This window comes from Hoplias malabaricus, chromosome Y (genome assembly GCF_029633855.1).
Source record: "Hoplias malabaricus isolate fHopMal1 chromosome Y, fHopMal1.hap1, whole genome shotgun sequence".
NCBI classification, from domain to species: Eukaryota; Metazoa; Chordata; class Actinopteri; order Characiformes; family Erythrinidae; genus Hoplias; species Hoplias malabaricus.
Genome location: NC_089820.1, coordinates 66,242,489 through 66,262,917, shown reverse-complemented (window position 1 = coordinate 66,262,917; position 20,429 = coordinate 66,242,489). Strand labels below are relative to the sequence as shown.

The window sequence follows — 20,429 nt, the reverse complement described above, 5'->3', positions numbered from 1 at the left end:
AACGATTTCGGCGCAAAAGCCTGGAGTTTGTATCAAGCATACTGCACTATAAAGGGAGTAGGGTGTATGGCGTGATTTATGTGGATTCAGAACATGTCACTGCGCCGAGAGTTGCTGGAGAGTGAGCGGTTATAATTAGTGTGTAATCTAAACTTTGTCTAGGGGAGCTTTAGATAGCTTTTTCTAACAAACTTTGATGAGGTCAAGCCCCTCGCTGCCGTTGTATTCTTAGCTGAACCTATGTGCGGTTTTAGGTCCTTTACACCTTTATTTTCTACACAAAACATGGGAATTTCTTTTTTAATTCATCCGAGAACTTACATTTACGTTTCGGCATAGCTGCTCGAGATGAGGGTGGGTACATGAGCTTTGCCTGAGGTAAACAAGGACTACTGACGTGCAGACTGACCAATTAAATGTTTACAGAGAAGGTTATCGACCAATAACGGTAGCTCTACAGTCAGACCGTCCAATCAGGAGATTTTAGGCTACTTCACCACGCCCCCTTCTCACTCAAGCGAACCAATCGGAGTAGGGGAGGGCGGGACTAGTTTGTGAACGAAACTTCTTGAAATTCTACGTAAGCTCTAGAAAAACAAAATGCCGGACGTTTGTGAAATTCCGCCCAGGCATTTTTTTAAGTCTTAAAAAGAGGACTTGTCCGAGTAAAAGAGGACGTCTGGTCACCCTATTATTAACAGACACGACGCTGAGTAAATGTATACTTACATGGTTTGGCCAATAAATTGTTGACACCACATATCTAATATTTCTTATGAAATGAAGGGTTGTAAAATTCAGTTTCTTTTCTCTTTGCTTCAAGTACTTATCCTTTTCCCGGAAGGCATTCTATTAGATGTTGGAACATAGCTCAGAGGATCTTATGACAGCTATTTATTATGGATAATTTAGTTCTGAATACAGTGTAATTTATTCCAAATGTATTAAATAGTGCCCTATCACTCCAGAGAATAGTTTCACTGCTGCACAAATTTTTACCACTCTATTCAACAATTGGGCATGGATTTTCAATTTTTTTTTTTTTACTTATTTTTTTTATTGCACTTAACATTAAACCAATATCTTTACTTGAAATTCAGATATTCATTCATTCATTATCTGTAACCCTTATCCAGTTCAGGGTCGCCGTGAGTCCAGAGCCTACCTGGAATCATTGGACGCAAGGCGGGAATACACCCTGCAGGGGGCGCCAGTCCTTCACAGGGCAACACAGACACACACACACACACACACGGGCACTTTTGAGTCGCCTATCCACCTACCAACGTGTGTTTTTGGACTGTGGGAGGAAACCGGAGCACCCGGAGGAAACCCACAAGGACACAGGGAGAACACACCACACTCCTCACTCCTCACAGACAGTCACCCGGAGGAAACCCACGCGGACACAGGGAGAACACACAACCCACAACCTCCAGGTCCCTGGAGCTGTGTGACTGCGACACTTACCTGCTGCGCCACCGTGCCGCCCTGAAATTCAGATAGCTCTAATTAAGATAGTTAGAATCCAAGTCTCACATTAAGCGCACCTGATAATATTTATTGCTTTGTAGGAATTGTCTAGGCCTATTTTTAACATGATAGGAGAGTGTTTTACTGAAACAAAGTGAAACCATTTCTGTTACTGACTGTGTTTATCTTGTACTTTTGTAGCATATCAAATTATATGACTGACAAATACATGTTTCTTCCAAGCTTGTTCACGTCTTGTTCTGTTTCTCCATTCCAGAAAAAAAGTGATATCCTGCTGCAGTTCTAATCTCCACACTTCCCCACCTCCAGAGACATCCACTAGACAGACATGAGGAATCTTGTCTGCTCAAATAGGAGAGATGAAATGTGAGAATATGGAATCTGGTGCCCAGAAAGTGTCCACTAGTTCTCGCCATGTTAACACATCTCAGAAGTGTAGATGGAAATGAAAGGAAGGAATTCCCATCTGCTTGGAATGTTGGAAAAGTTTTTACCGATACAGCAGCTTCAAACTCCACCAGCTTGTCCACACCAGAGAAAACGTCCATACCCTGCTCAGAGTGTGGGAAGACTTTTAGTCTAATCACTTCCACACCAAATCACACCAGTGAATTCACACTGGAGAGAGATGGTATCATCGTTCATAGTGGGGGAAGTGTGGGCTTTACTGTGATGACCAACCTCCAAATACATCAGTGTGCTCAAACAGGACAGAAACCTTATTACTGCTCTTTTAATGAACTGCGTATTCACACTGGAGAGAAGCCCTATTTCTGCTCGGATTGTGGGCGGAGCTTCAGACACTCAGATGCTGTAAAGAAGCAAAGATTAATTGCCTAATTATGTAGATTGACGATACACCATACCAGTGTCCAAATGCAGAAATCACAACCTTGGTGTTTGTAAAGCTGGGAAGGTCTGGGAAACATGAGGTCTTCAGTAGCATGCAGAAGGTTTGCATATTCAGTAATGATAACTAGGATAACTAACCAATTTTCCTGTTCTCCACTTCTACTGAGGAGTGAACATCTACTGTTTGTTTAGCTGGACAGCTCTAGTGTCATGAGCTCATTTAAAGAGCTCAAGCCAGAAGTCATCTCAAAGAGAATATTGTTTTATCACTTTGGAATCATGTGGCATCAAGTTGAAACCCGATTAGCACAGAAAATCAACCTCAGATCTTTACTTTTTGTTTTTAGGTTTCATTAACCAAGAACTTCTAATGAGGAATAATAATAATCTACCATGTTAATAACATCCTGATGTTCTTTAACAGGGGCAGCACGGTGGCGCAGCAGGTAGTGTTGCAGTCACACCGCTCCAGGGACCTGGAGGTTGTGGGTTCTCCGTGTCTGTGTGGGTTTCTTCCGGGTGACTGTCTGTGAGGAGTGTGGTGTGTTCTCCCTGTGTCTGCGTGGGTTTCCTCCGGGTGACTGTCCGTGAGGAGTGTGGTGTGTTCTCTGTGTCTGCGTGGGTTTCCTCCGGGTGACTGTCTGTGAGGAGTGTGGTGTGTTCTCCCCGTGTCTGCGTGGGTTTCCTCCGGGTGACTGTGAGGAGTGTGTTGTGCTCTCCCTGTGTCTGTGTGGGTTTCCTCCCACAGAGTTGCCCTGTGAAGGACTGGCGCCCCCTCCAGGGTGTATTCCTGCCTTGAGCCCAATGATTCCAGGTAGGCTCTGGACCCACTGCGACCCTGAACTGGATAAGTGTTACAGATAATGAATGAATGTTCTTTAACACTTTATTTGAACCTTGAGGCCTTGACGTGAAAACACATTCCTGGTGAGCAACAGAAACTATTAACTGAGCACCATATTCCATTAAGTTTAAACATTATACTTGATAACATCTGGTGCTCATTCACTGTGTTTTAGATAGTTATCTTCCCTGAAAGCTAAACCCTTATAGATCTAATCAGCTGTTTTGTGTTATACAAGCTCTTTAACATTGTGTATTTTTCCCTAACGCATGGAATGCTTTAAATTAATGTGCTGTGATGAAATTTCAGATACACATTAAAACTGTCAAATCTAACACAGGAAAAGTGCAGCAAAAGAGAAAAGTCAGAAGTATTTTATGAAAGCTTGTTTTTTTTAAACTTTACTCATGGAAGCTGACGGAGCTACTCCTGATTGATTTGTAAGTAAAAAAAAAATAGGTTTGTCTTTCCAGAAAAATATTGTGATACTAAATAAATAATAACTTCACTGCTATGTTTAAAAAAAACAAACATGAAACGAAATAATCATGATTCTGTTTTATTTTATTATTTTGAAGGACTTAACATCACTCCCACCATTCTCACTTTATTCAGACCTTTACCGACAGAAACTAGCACTTCAGTTTTCAACAGGATTCACCTATTTAAAGTTACTGAACCTGAATTTGTGACAGATCTTATAAAGTTGTTACAGGAAGTAAAACTACAAACGAAACCTGCCTGTTCTCTGTAGAAAGAAGAACAGTTTCTGAACAACTCCCCTGAGGGAACCTGGCACTATTCCATTCTCACATCTAACTGAGCAAATGGTTAAGTGTTTAATGGCTTGAATTAGGTATATTAGAGAGAGAATGAAATAACCACCACAGGGCTCCCCTAGGAGCTGGACAGAAGTCTCAGGCTAGAATCCATCAAATCAAACCCAGTAATGAAGCCATTTTAAGAGATTAATCTTGTCAAGACGGCCTGCTGTTCATGCCTCTCCTCTGAGGACTATTCTGTCATCATGTCTGCTCCCTCTCCTCCGGTGGCGTCACTGAGACTCAGATCCTCCAGCATCTCTGCTAGAGAAATTCGTGGAGCGCCTTCTTCATCCGTATCACTCTCCACGGGAATCTTAGAGGCATCTGGAAAGGCAAATGAGAACATCCACTTTAGTATCAAGTAAACAGAGGTCAAAGAGTAAAACTAAAATAGTCCAGATCTGGTTTTAGAGCCATTCTGACGTTATAATGGGCTTCTCACCTCTGAATATGTTGACATTCTTCCTCAGTGCCTCATCCTCTTCCAGATCCTCCAAGAAGTCTTGATATTGCCTAAAATAACGTTCAGCAAATGTTATATACACATTCTACAACCCGAAACATAGATGTATTTTAATTTACCAATCCAACTTCACATACAATGGAACTGTATTAAAAACAATGCTCTGCCAGCTGAGCTTCACAGTATATGGCCACGTCTTTCACCACGAACCTAACAATTCCTTACCTCTCATCATCTGTGTCCATGCCCTCTCTGTCTCTGTCGAGCTCCTTCAGCTTCCAGATCCTGCGCTTCATCCTCCTCGTCCTGTCGTAACTCTTCTTAATCAAAACCTAAACACAGAGATCGTTTACAGAATTAATCTCCACCAATCAGTGCTTAACAGACACAAGAGAGAGAATGTGTGCAGTGTGATTATTTCTCATTTCTGGAGGTCCACTTACTTAAATCTGAAGGCTTGGCGATAAGAGCACAAATCAATATAATGATTAATTGTACATTTTACCGCAATTATGATTAATAAACGATTATTTTGTTTTTGTATTTTTCTTATTTGTCTTGTTCTAAACGAGGCCATCAGTGTACATAAACCTGTTCAGAAGCTGCAAACAGTACCGCAGCACACCAGTAGGTGGCAATATAAACCACATTACAAACAAGCAAGTAGTAATATGCAAGACCATGACTTGAATTAGAAGCTCTTACCACATCTGGAACATGGTGCGGATTCATCTTGTTCAGACAGTCATCGTTGATGTTAGCATTGGCAAAGTCGTAGCTTGAATACAAGAACAAATAATCAACATATTAAAAAAAGAAATCCACCACATACCGGCACCAATTAATTCTTTTCTTCTTTAACAAATCATTTCCCTTCAGAGCTCATACCCTAACACCAGGTCTCCGATGTTAAGCAGGTGTCCCAGGAAGGTTCGGCAGTGATACTGCTGACTCGTGTTCATCTCAGAGGTCTTCTGAACCCACACATCAGCCAAAGTGTGCTATTAAAATGAGCATAACACAAACACAGATTGTCATCGGTACTGGACTGGAAAACAGCAACGCGTTGTATTTTGTAAACAATAAGAGACTATACCGACAGCTACATTTCATCAAGGCAAACACAGTAAGGTGCAGAACTTTGCTACAGTTAGCATTGATTTTCCTTCCCAGTAAAACTAGGCAAGAGTGATATCTGCCATTTTCAATTTGTCCAAAGCGTCTTTCAGTGTCAATACATACACAGAATGAGTCACAATGAATCACAAAAGCAACTGGGAGATATTGATTTCACCTCAGAGGCTTCTAACACAGATGCTTCCACCTTTCATTAAGCTGGTAATTTTGTCTGAACAGTCCTCACCCGACTGGATCTCAGACCAGCTCCAGCTCCTAATTTCTGGTCTCTGATGATATCGGTATCCATCACGATGAACTCCTCCAGCTGCCGTGGACCACAGAGGCTGTTGAAGGGGTAGCGCCAGTATGTGTTGGCATCCACTTCTGCAACTGCAAGGCAAGGAGGAAACAACTGCATTAATGAAGTATGATCAAACTGACACCTGTTATTCATAGAACATATTTACACCACAATTATGATTGAGAATGGCAGCTGTACTCACTCTGTAAGGTATTTGGGTCGATGAGGTGGACAGTGCTGGTCACATGGATACAAACACAAATCTGACCCATGTTCCCTAAACTCTGGGCCAGGCGAGGAGGCAGACACACTACATTGTCCTGAACAGAAGAGATGGACGTGCTAATTTCAGAGCAATTGCCTTACATTGGTTGACATCAAAACCTTTTTTTGTGTAATTTAATGTACACAAAATTTAAAGAACATCTGAATTGAATATCATATGCACAGAGTAAAAAGCTGACAATTATAATAGAAAATTGTCCCTATTCACATTTTTGGCAGCATTTCTTTCATTCACTTAAATTTAATTCAGCAGCTTGAATAGAAACTTGTCTGTTCTCCTCTAAACCCACCCCAAATCACCACAGGCAAGAATTAAAGCATTTCCTTTCCTGCCTGAGATTATGGCAAGACTGAATGTTGGCCTTTGAAGCCAGAATCAGTAAAAACTCTGCTGATAAGGTTTTGTAATGGTGCGTACCTTACAGACGGGCACAATCTCCACAGAGAAGGTGCTTTTGTAGTTGTAGGTGTTTGAGTGAATATCATGAGAGATGAGGCGCTGGGAAGCCTTTGATCTTCAGATAAAAGATAAAAGTTAATTCATTAGCTTCTTCCATAATCAACAAAACACAGCAGAAAAATGTGCGTTCCAAAATGGGGGGAAAAAAGCAACTCAAAAGCAGGATTTATTACAGAGAGCCACATTCAGATGGAATGCACATGTGGAGTAGAGCTCCACTGTATCAGGTGAACCCTAATTCATTTTTTACTGTCTGCTCCTGACACATTTTTGTGAACGTGAATGGGTAGAGCTTGCAAAACAAGGCCAATTCTCTGCGTTCCATACCTGCAGGGGACTGTGCACTGTAGAAAATCCACCATCTTCTGGGCATGCTGCTTGGAACCATAGTAAAAATCAATGCCCTCTATAAAAGAAAAGAAAAAGAGTATAATAAAAGGAAGCTATTAAAAATAGAGCTGTAACTCACTCAATCTGCCAACTGTTGAGCTTCCAGACTAACAGAGTACAGAATGTTCTACTGTAACATGGGCCAGATGGAGGGGCGTCCAATATGTTCACCACGTGTCAAGCGTTCAAAGCTTCAAATCTACTGTCAGACCACTATCTCCAGTCTCTCCAATCAGACCAATCAGCCTCTTGGTTATCAGAATAGAGACTTGTAGCTGACATTACTTTTCATTTATCATTTCCAACTTTTAACAACTCAAAGAATTAAGAACAAATAAACATACAAGCAAATAGACGAAACGAATAAACAAATGAGGGTCACAAATACATAATATCAGCATACAGTCCCGGCACGGATTGTTCCAGTTGCAACGTTTCAATCAAGATTTTTCTGAACAGATTTAAAGTTGAAGGCCTTTGCTGTTTCCAGTTTAGTAGGAGGCATTTCTTTGCTATAAATAATATCATGCCGAGCCTCTTAACAAGGATAGGGTCTGTGGTCCTATGCAGATCAATACCAAACAGGTGTTGTATAGGTATAAAAGCTATCGGTATTGTAGCTCACATTTCTGACATATTTACACTGCTCCAAATATTGCAAGAAAGAGCTGCGGTACAGTACAGGAGGCGTGGAACGTAGAACTGGTCATAAAAGGACAATTCAGGCAAACACACTGTGACCAACCGTGTTTGTTCTTATCCATCGCACAGATGAATGACATTTCTTCCAGAGGTGTCACTTTTAAAGGAGGCTGGTCCATCCTTAATACGTAGCATTGAAAGGAATAAGGGGGTGGAATAACAGAAACGTACCATGGATCTCCTTGATGCGAAGTGTGTTCTGGTGAACCTTGTGTTTCAGAATCAGCTGTTCTAAGTAGTAAAAGGTCTTCTTGTGAACAGTCTACACACACACACACACACACACACACACACAAAACAAACAAATGCAGGTAATACACAAATTTAAAGTGATTTTTAAAAAAGTGCAGCAATCACTGAGAATAAATGCATCTTTTTTAACCAACCTCTTTTTAAAACATTGCTGCTTTAATGGCCCTTTTAATTAAAAAGTCAGTGAAGTAAATAATTCCCATGTTGTGGGGTTTACTAATCTACATTAACACATTTAATATACCCAAAGGAAACGACTGTGCTAGGAAATTGTGCTACTGAGCTGCATTGTTTAAACGTGGCAGGCAGCATACATGCATACACACACACACTTACATTACAGTGCACACCTTATAACAACAGAAAACATAACTTTAGCTCAAACAAAAGTGAAAATCCTCTTTACCTTCTGTCTGACTTGCACCACTGCCTTCCAGTAGTCTTTGGCTTCGACTCGATGGCAGTCATCACACATCTGAGACTGTACAACAAACTCCACCACAAAGATCTGCTGTAGGATCGCGCCATTCAAGACCTGCACAGCGACCAGACGGTGACTTCACTGAGCCACGAGACTCAAACACTGCAAATCCTACACTACCCCTTTCTGAATATGATGTAAAACTGACTTAAATATTAGTTAATCCTTTAAGCTGTAGGATGTTATAATAAAATAATAACTTAAATAAGAAGAATTATAAAACAGATAAGTTCTCAATAAAGGAATCACAGTGACTTTAGCGTTCATAATTAATAGAAAAATAATTTTGAATTTGACAGAATATTAGATTCAATACAATACACACACAATTACTTAAAATTAATAAAACATTAAGCACATTAAAGCTAACAACCAGGTAGATCACCTCTTTCTGAATGGTTAGCTTCAACTTGATTCTTTTAGAGTGTGGCTCTGTCCATACGAACCCTGCATCTATGAGCCGGACCTAGTTGGAATAAGAAGAAATGTATTAGGAATGGTTTATAGCGCTTTTCCAGTGTACTGCATCGGCTTGGCGTACTTTATCCTGGTTGCTTTTCCACTACTACAGCTCTCCCACAAAATGTAGCTGGTTTGTTGCAAAACCCCGTCTCTAACAGGATCCACAATGCTTTGAAAACCACAACAACGTCAGCAGTAGCGTTCTGTACTCATTGTGTATTCACATATCCCTTTTGTTTTTGGATTGAAAATGGCTCCGTGCCCCAGTTCTCCAGCATGTCCGGCTCTCGCTGGATTTTTTCGTCAGCCACCAATTCAAGGATCATTTAAACCTCTTCAAAACACCACGGTGTAATTTTACGAGCTGCTGTTGAGAGACGAATAAAATGTGATTTCTGCTTTAGCTTGGAGCTTTTACAAGTGGCTAGTTTGTGCTGGAGGTCTGCATTTCGCCATGTCTCTGCGGCCAATCATCGTACTGTAATGTTACACATCATGGTTTAGTCCCTATTTGGCTCACTTAGCAGGTGCGAGTGTTCCAGGGACAAGGTACCAGATTTGGCCAATGGAAAAAGCAAAAGAGCCGAGCCAAGTAAAAGCTGCCATGAGTTCCTTACCTTACTCATTGAGCTCTTAAGTTTCTTTAGACAGAGAGTGAGCAGCTCCCTGGACTCTAGCGCACACTGCACCCAGGTGCCTGGGGGCTGCAGGTACCTATAGGAAAAATGAGGGAGGCTATTGGTCAGGCAAAGAAGCTGAATCACTCACATATCACTGAACCTACTACAGACTAAAATGTCACTTCTAGATGACATTAGTCTTTCCATTAAAATTCTCAGCAAGTCTCTACTCCCACATGCAATTTGTCACTATTTAAAACATGCTCTAGGGCTACTTTCTTGTAGTGGAAAAAATGTATTAGCTGAATCACTCTGAAACAAGTTGTACCTGGCTCGCATGCATTACATTTTCACCTTTCTAAACAAGCAATAAACGAATTGGGATAAAATGTGAACATCAGTGTCGAATGCCTCCAGCAACTTAATCAAACTCCACTTTCATTAAAACCTGCTCTTACAACGGGCCTTCACTAAAGATAACAACATGAATTTTGTACCGTTCACACTGCTTGCAGAAATGCACAGACACTTGCTTTGGGATTCCATCCGAGATGTCAACCTGGGTCCTCAAACAGGAGACACACATGTTTGCGGGATTTGGAGGAATGGGGACACCACACGTGCAGCAAAGGCTACAGAACAAAAGGAAAGATTAATGAATGTGTAATCTCTATAAACATTTACATTTACATTTATTCATTTGGCAGATGCTTTTATCCAAAGCGACTTACAAAAGAGGATCTAACATTCGAACTACAGCACAATTTATACAAAATACCTTACATTGAGTGCAATACGCAGGAAGTAATACGTGCATTAAAGAAGACTTTCAGTGCAAGAGATACTCTCGTAAGAGCTGGGTTTTCAATGATTTCTTGAATGCGGAGAGGGTTCCTGTTGCTCTGATGGTGCTGGGAAGCTCGTTCCACCAGCATGGTACCAGAGATGAGAATAGCCTCAACTGACCTGTTGGTCGTGTTAGTAGGCGCTCCTTTGAGGAACGGAGAGGGCGGGCGCTAACGTATGGTTTTAAGAGTCTATTGAGGGAGACGGGAGCAGAACCAGTGAATACTCTGAAGGCCATCATTAGTGATTTAAATTTGATGCGAGCAGCTAAGGGCAGCCAATGCAGCTCAACTAATAGGGTGTGACATGTGCTCTTTTAGGCTGGTTGAAAACAACAGGACAGCACTCAGTCACTGGGCAGTCGGGGTGAAATGGTCTGGACGTACAGGTAACAGATGTTCTAGGAATACAGTTAATATTTAATATTTTATTTATTTGTATTTTTTGAGAAACAAAATTGCATCCAATCCCCAAAAGCTAAACTAACAGGAACAGTAAGGACTCTAAACTGGTTTAGAACCAATAATATAATAATACATATTATTATAATAAGGCATAACCCAATATCCAGAATGATATCAAAATGAACTGACTGTTGTATTAGTATTAAATACAGCGCTACAGAAACCAGCACTACTGCATCCAATGGAAACTGGGAATGTTTAATGAAATATGTTGTCTATATGGAAAAGGGTTTGACAACTTGACAACAAAATACTGTTTTAGTAACACACCCTCATGCTGTAACTGATTCATTTTTTATCACTCCTAACCGACAGAAACCTATGAAAGTCGACATATAGCGATATTTATTGTGCATCATGATATTAACAGTGTCTCTGGGTAGATATACTCACATATTCCCTTGGCTGCTCGTGGCTGGAGCTTGCATATATTCCATGTCTGTAGGCAAAGAATAGAAAATGAGGTTTAACAACAGATTTTTCTTTTTTGCAGTTGGCTTCTAATTTGCTGGCTTCTTACTCAAATTCTCCACTCAATAGTGGAATAGTCCACCATTGAAACTATGCATTCATCGTCCTGTGTCCACTGATGAAGAACTAGGGGATGACCAACACCAACTGTGCGGCGACAGATGAGCCACTGTCTCTGACTGTACATACACAAGGTGGACCAACGAGGGAGGAGTGTCTAACAGAGTGGACACAGGGTTTAAAAACTCCAGCAGCTCTGATGTATCTGATCCACTCTACACCAGCACAACACACACAAACACACAGAACCACCATCACGTCAGTGTGGCATTGAGAATGATCCTCCACCCAAATAATATCTACTCTGTAGGGGTCCTGACCATTGAAGAAAAGGCAGAACGGGGCAAACAAAGTATGCAGAGCTACAGATTGACTCCAGACTGTAATTGTAGAAAAACACGGTGCCCTTGTTTTGTCAATGGAGCTGTGAGACTGGACAATGAGTGTAGAATATTTCAGTGTGTGTATTACGGCTTTACATTTATATAATACATTTATATAACCCGAGTCTCGAAATGATGCTAACCAGCTAGCAACATACTCACTTTCGTGTAGTTCCTTGTGGCTGGAGCTGAGGTAAACGGCTGAGTCCGAGTGCTGTCAGAGTTACAGTGTAGTTGTACACATCCTCACCGGCGGATTGTAAATTTATACGAAAATAAAATACAATTTTATCTGCAAAGTGAATAAAGTTCCCCCGCACGTGCGCTCCTGCTGCTGGTGATGTGTTCAGAGACAGTTTGACGTAACTCAGTTTCCAAAGTAAAAGTCCCCGGCAGGAGTAACCGACCCGTACTCTTTTAAAAACATATTTATTATTATTGTTTATGCTTCTAAATCCTAACGGCATTAAATATATTTGAATTATAAAGCCTAAAGATTTTTTGAAAAACACAATATCATTACTTATTTTTTTGTTCATTTTAAAATTACATCCAGTCCTAAAACTGATATTTAATGTTATTTGACATGCTACACTATGTACTATTTTGTAGCGCATATATCTTTTACCAGAATTCAAAATTCTATGGTCATTATTTTATAACGTCTCTCTCTCTCTCTCTCTCTCTCTCTCTCTCTGTGTGTGTGTGTGTGTGTGTGTGTGTATATGTGTGTGTCTGTGTGTGTGTGTGTGTGTGTGTTTAGCAGAGTATCTGCCAGCAATTAATTTAATTATTAAAACAAATAAAAAAAATTATTTAAAAAAATGTGGAGTGTCTATATACATATGAGATCGGTGTATGGCACATATAAGAGCAGAATTAGCAGGTATTCCTTAAACACTTAATTATACATTAATGACAATGCACATGACATAAATAAGAGCAGCATAAACAAGAACCACAGGGACAAAAGCCTAGAGAGCAGAATAAAGTGGCCTAATAAAAATAATAGTAACAATGAGTGCATCCTAAAAGCATAAATGACAGTAAAGACAGGACATGTGACAGTTTGGTGTACTAGCGGTGGGCAATATGCCCCTAAAATAATATAATGGTGTTTCAGGTTATTTTGGCTATATCGATATTCTTGGCGATATGAAAAAACAAGGAAAATAATTTTATAAATTTCAAGAACACAGTATTGCAGCAAAATTAATGTTATATTAATATTAATTATATTAAATCAATTATATATTTAATTTCTTACTTAAATTATCCATCCATCCATTATCTGTAAGCGCTTATCCAATTCAGGTTCGCGGGGGTGTCCAGAGCCTACCTGGAATCATCAGGCGTAAGGCGGGAATACACCCTGGAGGGGATGCCAGTCCTTCACAGGGCAACACAGACACACACACACATTCACTCACACACTCATACCTACGGACACTTTCGAGTCGCCAATCCACCTGCAACGTGTGTTTTTGGACTGTGGGAGGAAACCGGAGCACCTGGAGGAAACCCATGCGGACACGGGGAGAACACACCAACTCCTCACAGGCAGTCACCCGGAGCGGGATACTTAAATTATATTATATTATAATTTATATAATAGTACAAATTTAACAATTTCAAAATTTCAGAAGAAACAACAAGTAAACATGTAAACATTTGCTTATTTTGTAAACAACCGTAACTTACCAAGAGTCTGACATTGTATAAAAATATTTAGAATATTTAAATTTTACATCCAAACCACCTCCACGTGATTGAAGTCACTTGAGTTTGGAAGCAAATTTTTTAAATGACTCACGTAATGAATGTACACCATATTACATGTAACTGCATGATATCATTACGTAAACAAGTCAGAATATCATGATAACTGTAATATTTATTATTATTTTTTATAGTTTAAACACCTTTTGCAATATTATTGCACAGGATACGATATACCACAGCTCTATGGTGTACTTCAGCACAGTTCAGACAGCAGGAAATCAGTCGTGTCCCTGCAGTAAGGAGACTCATTGTAAAGTCTTATTGCAGTGGGAAGAAACAACATAACACAGTGCTTATCAGTCTTCCACTGAACTGTTTGCCCACTGTAGTGAGCAAGAGGTGTGAAGTATTGTCCATAATGGCCAGCAGTTTTTTAAGCGTCCGTTTTTCTGCCACAACTTCTATTGCGTCCAATTTGACTCCTACGTACATATTTTCCTAAAATTTCATATAACACAGTGCTACCAAACTAGGACAGTAAAGGCAAGCACAAGCTTTCTCTAAGACTCAAGGAGCACTTCTGGGCCACTTCTGGCAAAGATGCAACATTCCTGGCCCACTGGCAATCTGCATGTGAACCAGTTGTTCAATAAATGTGGCCCATTTATTAAATTTCTCTTTTAGCTCATATGACACAGAACAGATCTGGCCCACTGCTAGTAAAAATATTGCTGTGCTGGCTGTGGCAAACTGTGAAGCTAAATTGTCCCATTGATGGAGTTCTGGTGACATGTGGCCCTAGTTTGGTGTTTATGTGGACCTCATGTGGCATCTGTGAAATTGCCCAGACAAAGGCCTGAATGATTTTATTATCTGGCAACTCACTTGAACGAGAATGCTAACTGATAACTAGCACCCTGAGTGACTGGTATAGTACTGATTAGCGATTAGCATAGATTTGGTTGATGCTGGGACGGTTGTGCCATTAACAAACAAATAAATTAATTCATTATGAAATACTTTGTGGGGAAGCAGCAGGTAGTGTCGCAGTCACACAAATCCAGGGGCCTGGAGGTTGTGGGTTCCATTCCCGCTCCGGGTGACTGTCTGTGAGGAGTGTGGTGTGTTCTCCCTGTGTCTGCGTGGGTTTCCTCCGGGTGACTGTCTGTGAGGAGTGTGGTGTGTTCTCCCTGTGTCTCCATGGGTTTCCTCCGAGTGACTGTCTGTGAGGAGTGTGGTGTGTTCTCCCTGTGTCTGCGTAGGTTTCCTCCGGGTGACTGTCTGTGAGGAGTGTGGTGTGTTCTCCCTGTGTCTGCGTGGGTTTCCTCCGGGTGACTGTCTGTGAGGAGTGTGGTGTGTTCTCCCTGTGTCTGCGTGGGTTTCCTCCGGGTGACTGTCTGTGAGGAGTGTGGTGTGTTCTCCCTGTGTCTGCGTGGGTTTCCTCCGGGTGACTGTCTGTGAGGAGTGTGGTGTGTTCTCCCTGTGTCTGCGTGGGTTTCCTCTGGGTGACTGTCTGTGAGGAGTGTGGTGTGTTCTCTCTGTGTCTGCGTGGGTTTCCTCCGGGTGCTCCGGTTTCCTCCCACAGTCCAAAAACCTACGTTGGTAGGTGGATTGGCGACTCAAAAGTGTCCGTAGGTGTGAGTGAATGTGTGTGTGTGTCTGTGTTGCTGAGGTGGATTTGTAATTATACCTCAGTAACCTGAAGGAAATTCTAGTAGAATTCAGTGATACCTGTCACCACTGCTCTGACTGCTGTGTGGGATTTTCTTTGAAAAATGCATATTTTTGCTTGTGACATGGGAAAATATTTTAGCTGACTGCGCTTTCTTCACGGTCAAGAGCCACTTAGGGGTGCCCTAGTGAAGTGCAGTGAAATGAAGTGAAGAAGTGAAGTGTGCTCACATGTTCAGGACGGTGTGTGTCACTGTTGTAAACCAGAGGAGGGTTTTTCCTGCCTGCTTTGTGTGTGTGTGTGTGTGTGTGTGTGTGTGAGAGAGAGAGAGAGAGAGAGAGAGAGAGAGAGAGAGAGAGAGAGAGAGCTCTTCTTTCCTCCAGCTCTCTGCAGCTCCTTCTTCACACAGCGAGCGCGCGGGAGGCAGGGGCTGCTGATATGGCCGGGAGAGGAACTGTCACACGCGTGTAATGTTTTGGAAATAGTCTTGGTTTGTATGAGTTCGGCCTGGCAGCTTCTCTATTTTAGAACCGAGGATGGACTGAGACGTGGGTTTAAAGCAGAACCAGAGCGGTAGTGGTGTTGAGAGGGCTGTGTGTGTGTGTGTATTCTTGTAGGCTACTGAACACACACGGCGTTGAATGTTGTGGAAGTCGGGTATTTTCTGGTTCACTGCTGGTTCTATGTTTACAACGAGGATGGACCGAGGCGTCTACGGGCACTAGAACTAGAAACCGCAGCCGCAGCAGCAGCAGCAGCAGCAGGTCCGCGGCGGTGGTGGTCCTGGAGGTCTGAGGGGGACTTTAGTGCGTGTATCGGTGTTCGCGCGGCTATAAATGCTCGCAGATACCATGACGCTGCTGTCTCTACTGGGCCGGATCATGCGCTATTTCTTGCTGAGGCCGGAGACGCTGTTCCTGCTGTGCATCAGCCTGGCTCTCTGGAGCTACTTCTTCCACACGGACGAGGTGAAGACCATCGTCAAGTCGAGCCGCGACGCCGTGAAGATGGTGAAGGGGAAAGTGGCAGAGATGATGCAGAACGACAAGCTGGCGGCCCTGGACGTGCAGGACGCGCAGTTCTCCCGCTCCTGGGACTTTAAGAGCCACAGCGCGGCCGTGTACGCCATCCAGGGCCGCAGAGAGCGCATGGAGGACCGCTTCGAGGTGCTCTCAGACCCGCTCAACAACAGCCACCCGGCCATATTCGGCGTCTTCGACGGACACGGCGGCGAGGTGAGCCTCAGTGTGTGGATGCACATGTTTAACTCGTGTGGCTCTCTCTCTCTCTCTCTCTCTCTCTCTCTCTCTCTCTCTCTCTCTCACATGCATATAACTCTATCTCTGGTATATTATGGAACCCAGGCTGTACTAATATACGGTTCTGAACAGGTGTAAAGTCCTGGAACTCATAATATTATTATAAACCCGGTATTTTCTACAGTTATTTGTTGCAATTCAGATTTTAGGATGTAAAACCTTGGTTGCAAACGAGTAAATAAAATACAGCCAGGTTCTTGATGTGGTGCTGTAGTTTGCGCTGTAAATCCCATGTGTTTACGTTTACATCACTAAGAACTGAAAAATAAGAAATCCACCCCATCCAGCTTTGAATTTGCAGCGTTCAAATACAGCCTCTAACGTGCGGATTCAAACAATCAGGGTTTCTTTAGTCATAAACCTGAGGAACCAATCAGGGTAGGGCTTTCTAGCTGCAGGGGAGTGGCTACAGAATGAAGTCTCTTAAGACATTAGATCTGTTTTCTTGGAAACTTCTGCAGTGTGATGATTGTAGATGAGGTTTTAGGGGGTTAACTGAATGATCAGAGGAGGGGTATCTTCAAGTGTATTTTGTAAAACCTATTTTATGTGATTACACTAAATGTATTTTTGGAATTTACATGGAACAGTGTTTACAAACCTTTACAGCCTGGAGTCCAACACGTGTGATATCATCTAGTTCATAATCACATGCCAATGTTGTTACAGAAGAGGTTCTTTGTGCAGATTGAGTGATGTTTTTGTTTTTAAAATGAAAAGAAGAAATAACATTGAACATTGGGTAAACAGAGTGCCGGTCCGTGTTTACACTCTTCCTGAACAGGTGTAATATCTGGTTCTATTGATAAAGCAATACATATCTCTCTTCCACCAGAAATCTGGTTAACTCCAGTGTAAACACACGATTTAAAAGTGGTTTAATTTGAAACGGTTCATTCAGGTTATTTCACGGGGTGGAGACAGGAACCATTGGTCATTTCTACAAAATAAATATAGCCTCAAAATGAACTTCATGTGTTAGTGGGCATTTATGTGAAATGTAAATCTGGGGAAAAAATGGATGAATATTTAAAATTAAATCTAAAATCTATTGCAAAATTTCTATATTTATAGATAGATATTTATTATATATTTCTATATTTTATATTTCTATATTTGTGAATATTTTGTGTGATTGTTGCCTGTGGGGGGCTCTCAGAGCTGTTAACCACTTCAGTTGTCTGAATCCTAAAGACATTGTTTATATTTAATTCACTCAAATATGCAGACATTTTTGACCATTTGGGGGAATTCCTCATTAATTGTCGTGATCATTCAATGCAGCGCCTCATCAGGAGTTAGCAAGTTACTGTGTCATTTTTGGAGGGTTGTGTTGTGTGTACAGTTCTTTTACCTCATTATAAACACTGCTGATTCAGAGAAGAAAAACAAATCAGGATATATTTCAGTATTGCAATGAAAGTTTAATAGGAATCCGTAAACACACATAACTCAGAGCAGCAGACGGTGGACACACGGCTGGGGAACAATAGCTGAAGTTCATGCTGATGCTCCATGGCCTCAATGGTGACTTTGTGCTTAGTGCTGCAGCTGTCGCGTTGCATGACATATGGTGCCAGTGCACATTTTCCCAAGACTGGGCTCTTAATCCTGTGCACACACACACACACACACACACACACATATAAAACCAGATTTCTTTATTTTGAGAACCAATGCATGTCGTTATGGAAATGAGGCCTAAAACAAATCAAATAATCTGACAATGCAATAAAACAATTAACTGATGCTTCAGTCGATGTTTTTTCTGTATTTTTTTTTAGAAAGCACAAGGAAGTGCATTTAACCTAATACTATGGTCCATATCAACTGACCCTTTTACCACCTCTGACCACACCGTTACAGCATCGTCAGTGTTTTATAAATGTTCAAAGATCCTGTAGTAAAGTTTAGTCCTTCCATATGCTACACAAGTGGTTGTAAAAGGTTCTATAGAGAAGCAAACAGGTTTTTCGCTGCTGTAACAAACACAAATGCCCCTTTCTGAATATCCCTTAGAGCCCTTTCTGTTAAGAACGTGATGCAGATTCTCAGACTGATATATGGTTTGAAAAAAAATCCAACGAGTGAAAGAACCTCCACTGTGCATTGAGGTTGTGTACTGTTTTCCTTAAAGCTGTACGTCCAATCTGTGTTCTCCCCGTGTCCGCGTGGGTTTCCTCCGGGTGCTCCGGTTTCCTCCCACAGTCCAAAAACACACGTTGGTAGGTAAATTGGCGACTCAAAAGTGTCAGAGTGTGTGAGTGAATCTGTGTGTGTCTGTGTTGCCCTGTGAAGGACTGGCGGCCCCTCCAGGGTGTATTCCCGCCTTGCGCCCAATGATTCCAGGTAGGCTCTGGACCCACCGCGACCCTGAACTGGATAAGGGTTACAGATAATGAATGAATGAATGAATTTACGTCCAATCTGCAAACCATTTATATTTCTGAGAGATTCTGCTGTTTTTTTTCTCCCATTTTCAAAAGGGAATGTCAAAGAATCTTTGATGTCTTGTGAATGACCCTGAAATTGTTGATTCCCAGAGGCTCTCTTCTTGCAGAGAGGATCATTATGACATTTCCCCATCATCCATCGAAATCTTCCTATCATCTGTCTCTCTCTCTCTCTCTCTCTCTCTCTCTATTGTTTCACTCTTGTCCACCACATCCAAACCTAACCTCTTTCCATATATAGTCTTGATGATGGATAACTCTTTCAGGAGATAAAATGAGGTTTAGTTTCCTTCGCTGTTGTCATAGAGGAGGCGGGCGGTGGGGGGTTGGTGGTGGTGAAGCCTGCTTTGTCTGACCGAGTCTGGCAGCTGGAGTGGGTTTTACTGGATGAGAGCTGGGCCTCTCACTGGACATGCTCTTATTTGGGGAGGATTTTTAATTCGTACTGAAAAGCTTGCTCTTGGTGATGCTCGGCTGGTGTTGGCATTTGGTGTTTATTGCCACAGGCGACAGTTTTTAGATGTACTATTTTTTTTCACACTCCTTTGAAGTATGCAAAACGAGTGTCTGTTAGCGGGTTTTTAAATGGCCCAGCTTGGCTGTGTGTTTGTTTCTACAGCATGGAGAATCAGCGGAGTGATGCAGAGTGGCCTAGGGCAATCATAAAATTAAGCTCACCAGTTAGTTATGAGCTTCTCTCTCTCTCTCTCTCTCTCTCTCTCTCTCTCTCTCTCTCTCTCTCTGTGTGTGTGGAGAATTCTGAAAGAGAAGGAGTGTGTGCACCTTGTTGTAGTAATCATGAATTCATTAAAGTGTCCATGCTTTCTGTTGTATTTGATTTTATTTTCTCCAGTTTCTCCTTGAGTCTGAATTTTGTGTGGGTTTTGTGTACAAAATAAATCTATCCTCATTTCTTTTTATATGTGCATTTACAAGTTACATATTCAACATATCTAGGGCAGTTTAAGGATGCAGAACAAAACTCTAACAAATAAACGAATAAAAGTAAACTACTGAATAAAAGAAATGAACATTTGAACAATGAAATACATCATGATCTGAGTCTGAGATCGATCAGCTGGCTTTCCTAAAGGTGAGAGGTGAGTGTCTCAAGGCTGAGGGTGTCCCCATCCTCACTTAACGGGCCATTGTCTGTTCTGAAACACACGCCCCTCCTCCCCAACTCAAGCTCCTTTTCAGAAAGTTTTTAAAGAAAGGACATCTCCTCGTGTTCTGACTGGTCTAGAGCCAACCAGCAGAAAGAGACAGATTGGCTCTAAAAGTGCCAAAAGCGTCTGTTTGACCTGTGTCAGTGTGTCGTTATTCAAAGAAAAACACGTATCTCCAAAAATAACTTTACAGGAGAATTAATTAAACCTTCTTAACTTCAAATGGAAGTCAGTGTAAAAAAAAAAAAGATTTTATTTCAAATAATTCCAGAGCATTTCTATTGGTCCATTCATGACGAAATGTTCACAAAGTGTGAAGCT

At 41.6% G+C, this 20,429-nt stretch overlaps 2 protein-coding genes across 2 annotated transcripts in view; one reads left to right on the top strand and one right to left on the bottom strand.

The window, feature by feature from the left end:
- Positions 1-3,742: 3,742 nt before the first annotated feature.
- On the bottom strand, positions 3,743-12,124 carry LOC136678817 (60S ribosomal export protein NMD3-like). The gene is made up of 16 exons (XM_066656961.1): positions 11,936-12,124; positions 11,253-11,298; positions 10,047-10,181; positions 9,547-9,643; positions 8,853-8,933; positions 8,393-8,521; positions 7,906-7,996; positions 6,970-7,048; positions 6,601-6,697; positions 6,100-6,217; positions 5,841-5,986; positions 5,366-5,478; positions 5,183-5,255; positions 4,703-4,809; positions 4,457-4,527; positions 3,743-4,338 (listed from the first exon to the last, which is right to left on the bottom strand). The coding sequence occupies exons 2-16, from the start codon at positions 11,294-11,296 to the stop codon at positions 4,205-4,207; spliced, it is 1,515 nt and encodes a 504-aa protein (XP_066513058.1). The 5' UTR covers positions 11,297-11,298; positions 11,936-12,124; the 3' UTR covers positions 3,743-4,204.
- A 3,472-nt stretch (positions 12,125-15,596) lies between these two features.
- Positions 15,597-20,429, top strand: part of LOC136678699 (protein phosphatase 1L-like) — an 89,596-nt gene continuing 84,763 nt past the window's right edge. Inside the window, exon 1 of the mRNA XM_066656800.1 lies at positions 15,597-16,402. Coding sequence (XP_066512897.1) covers positions 16,004-16,402 — 399 coding nt within the window. The 5' untranslated portion in view covers positions 15,597-16,003. The remainder of the gene's footprint in view (positions 16,403-20,429) is intronic.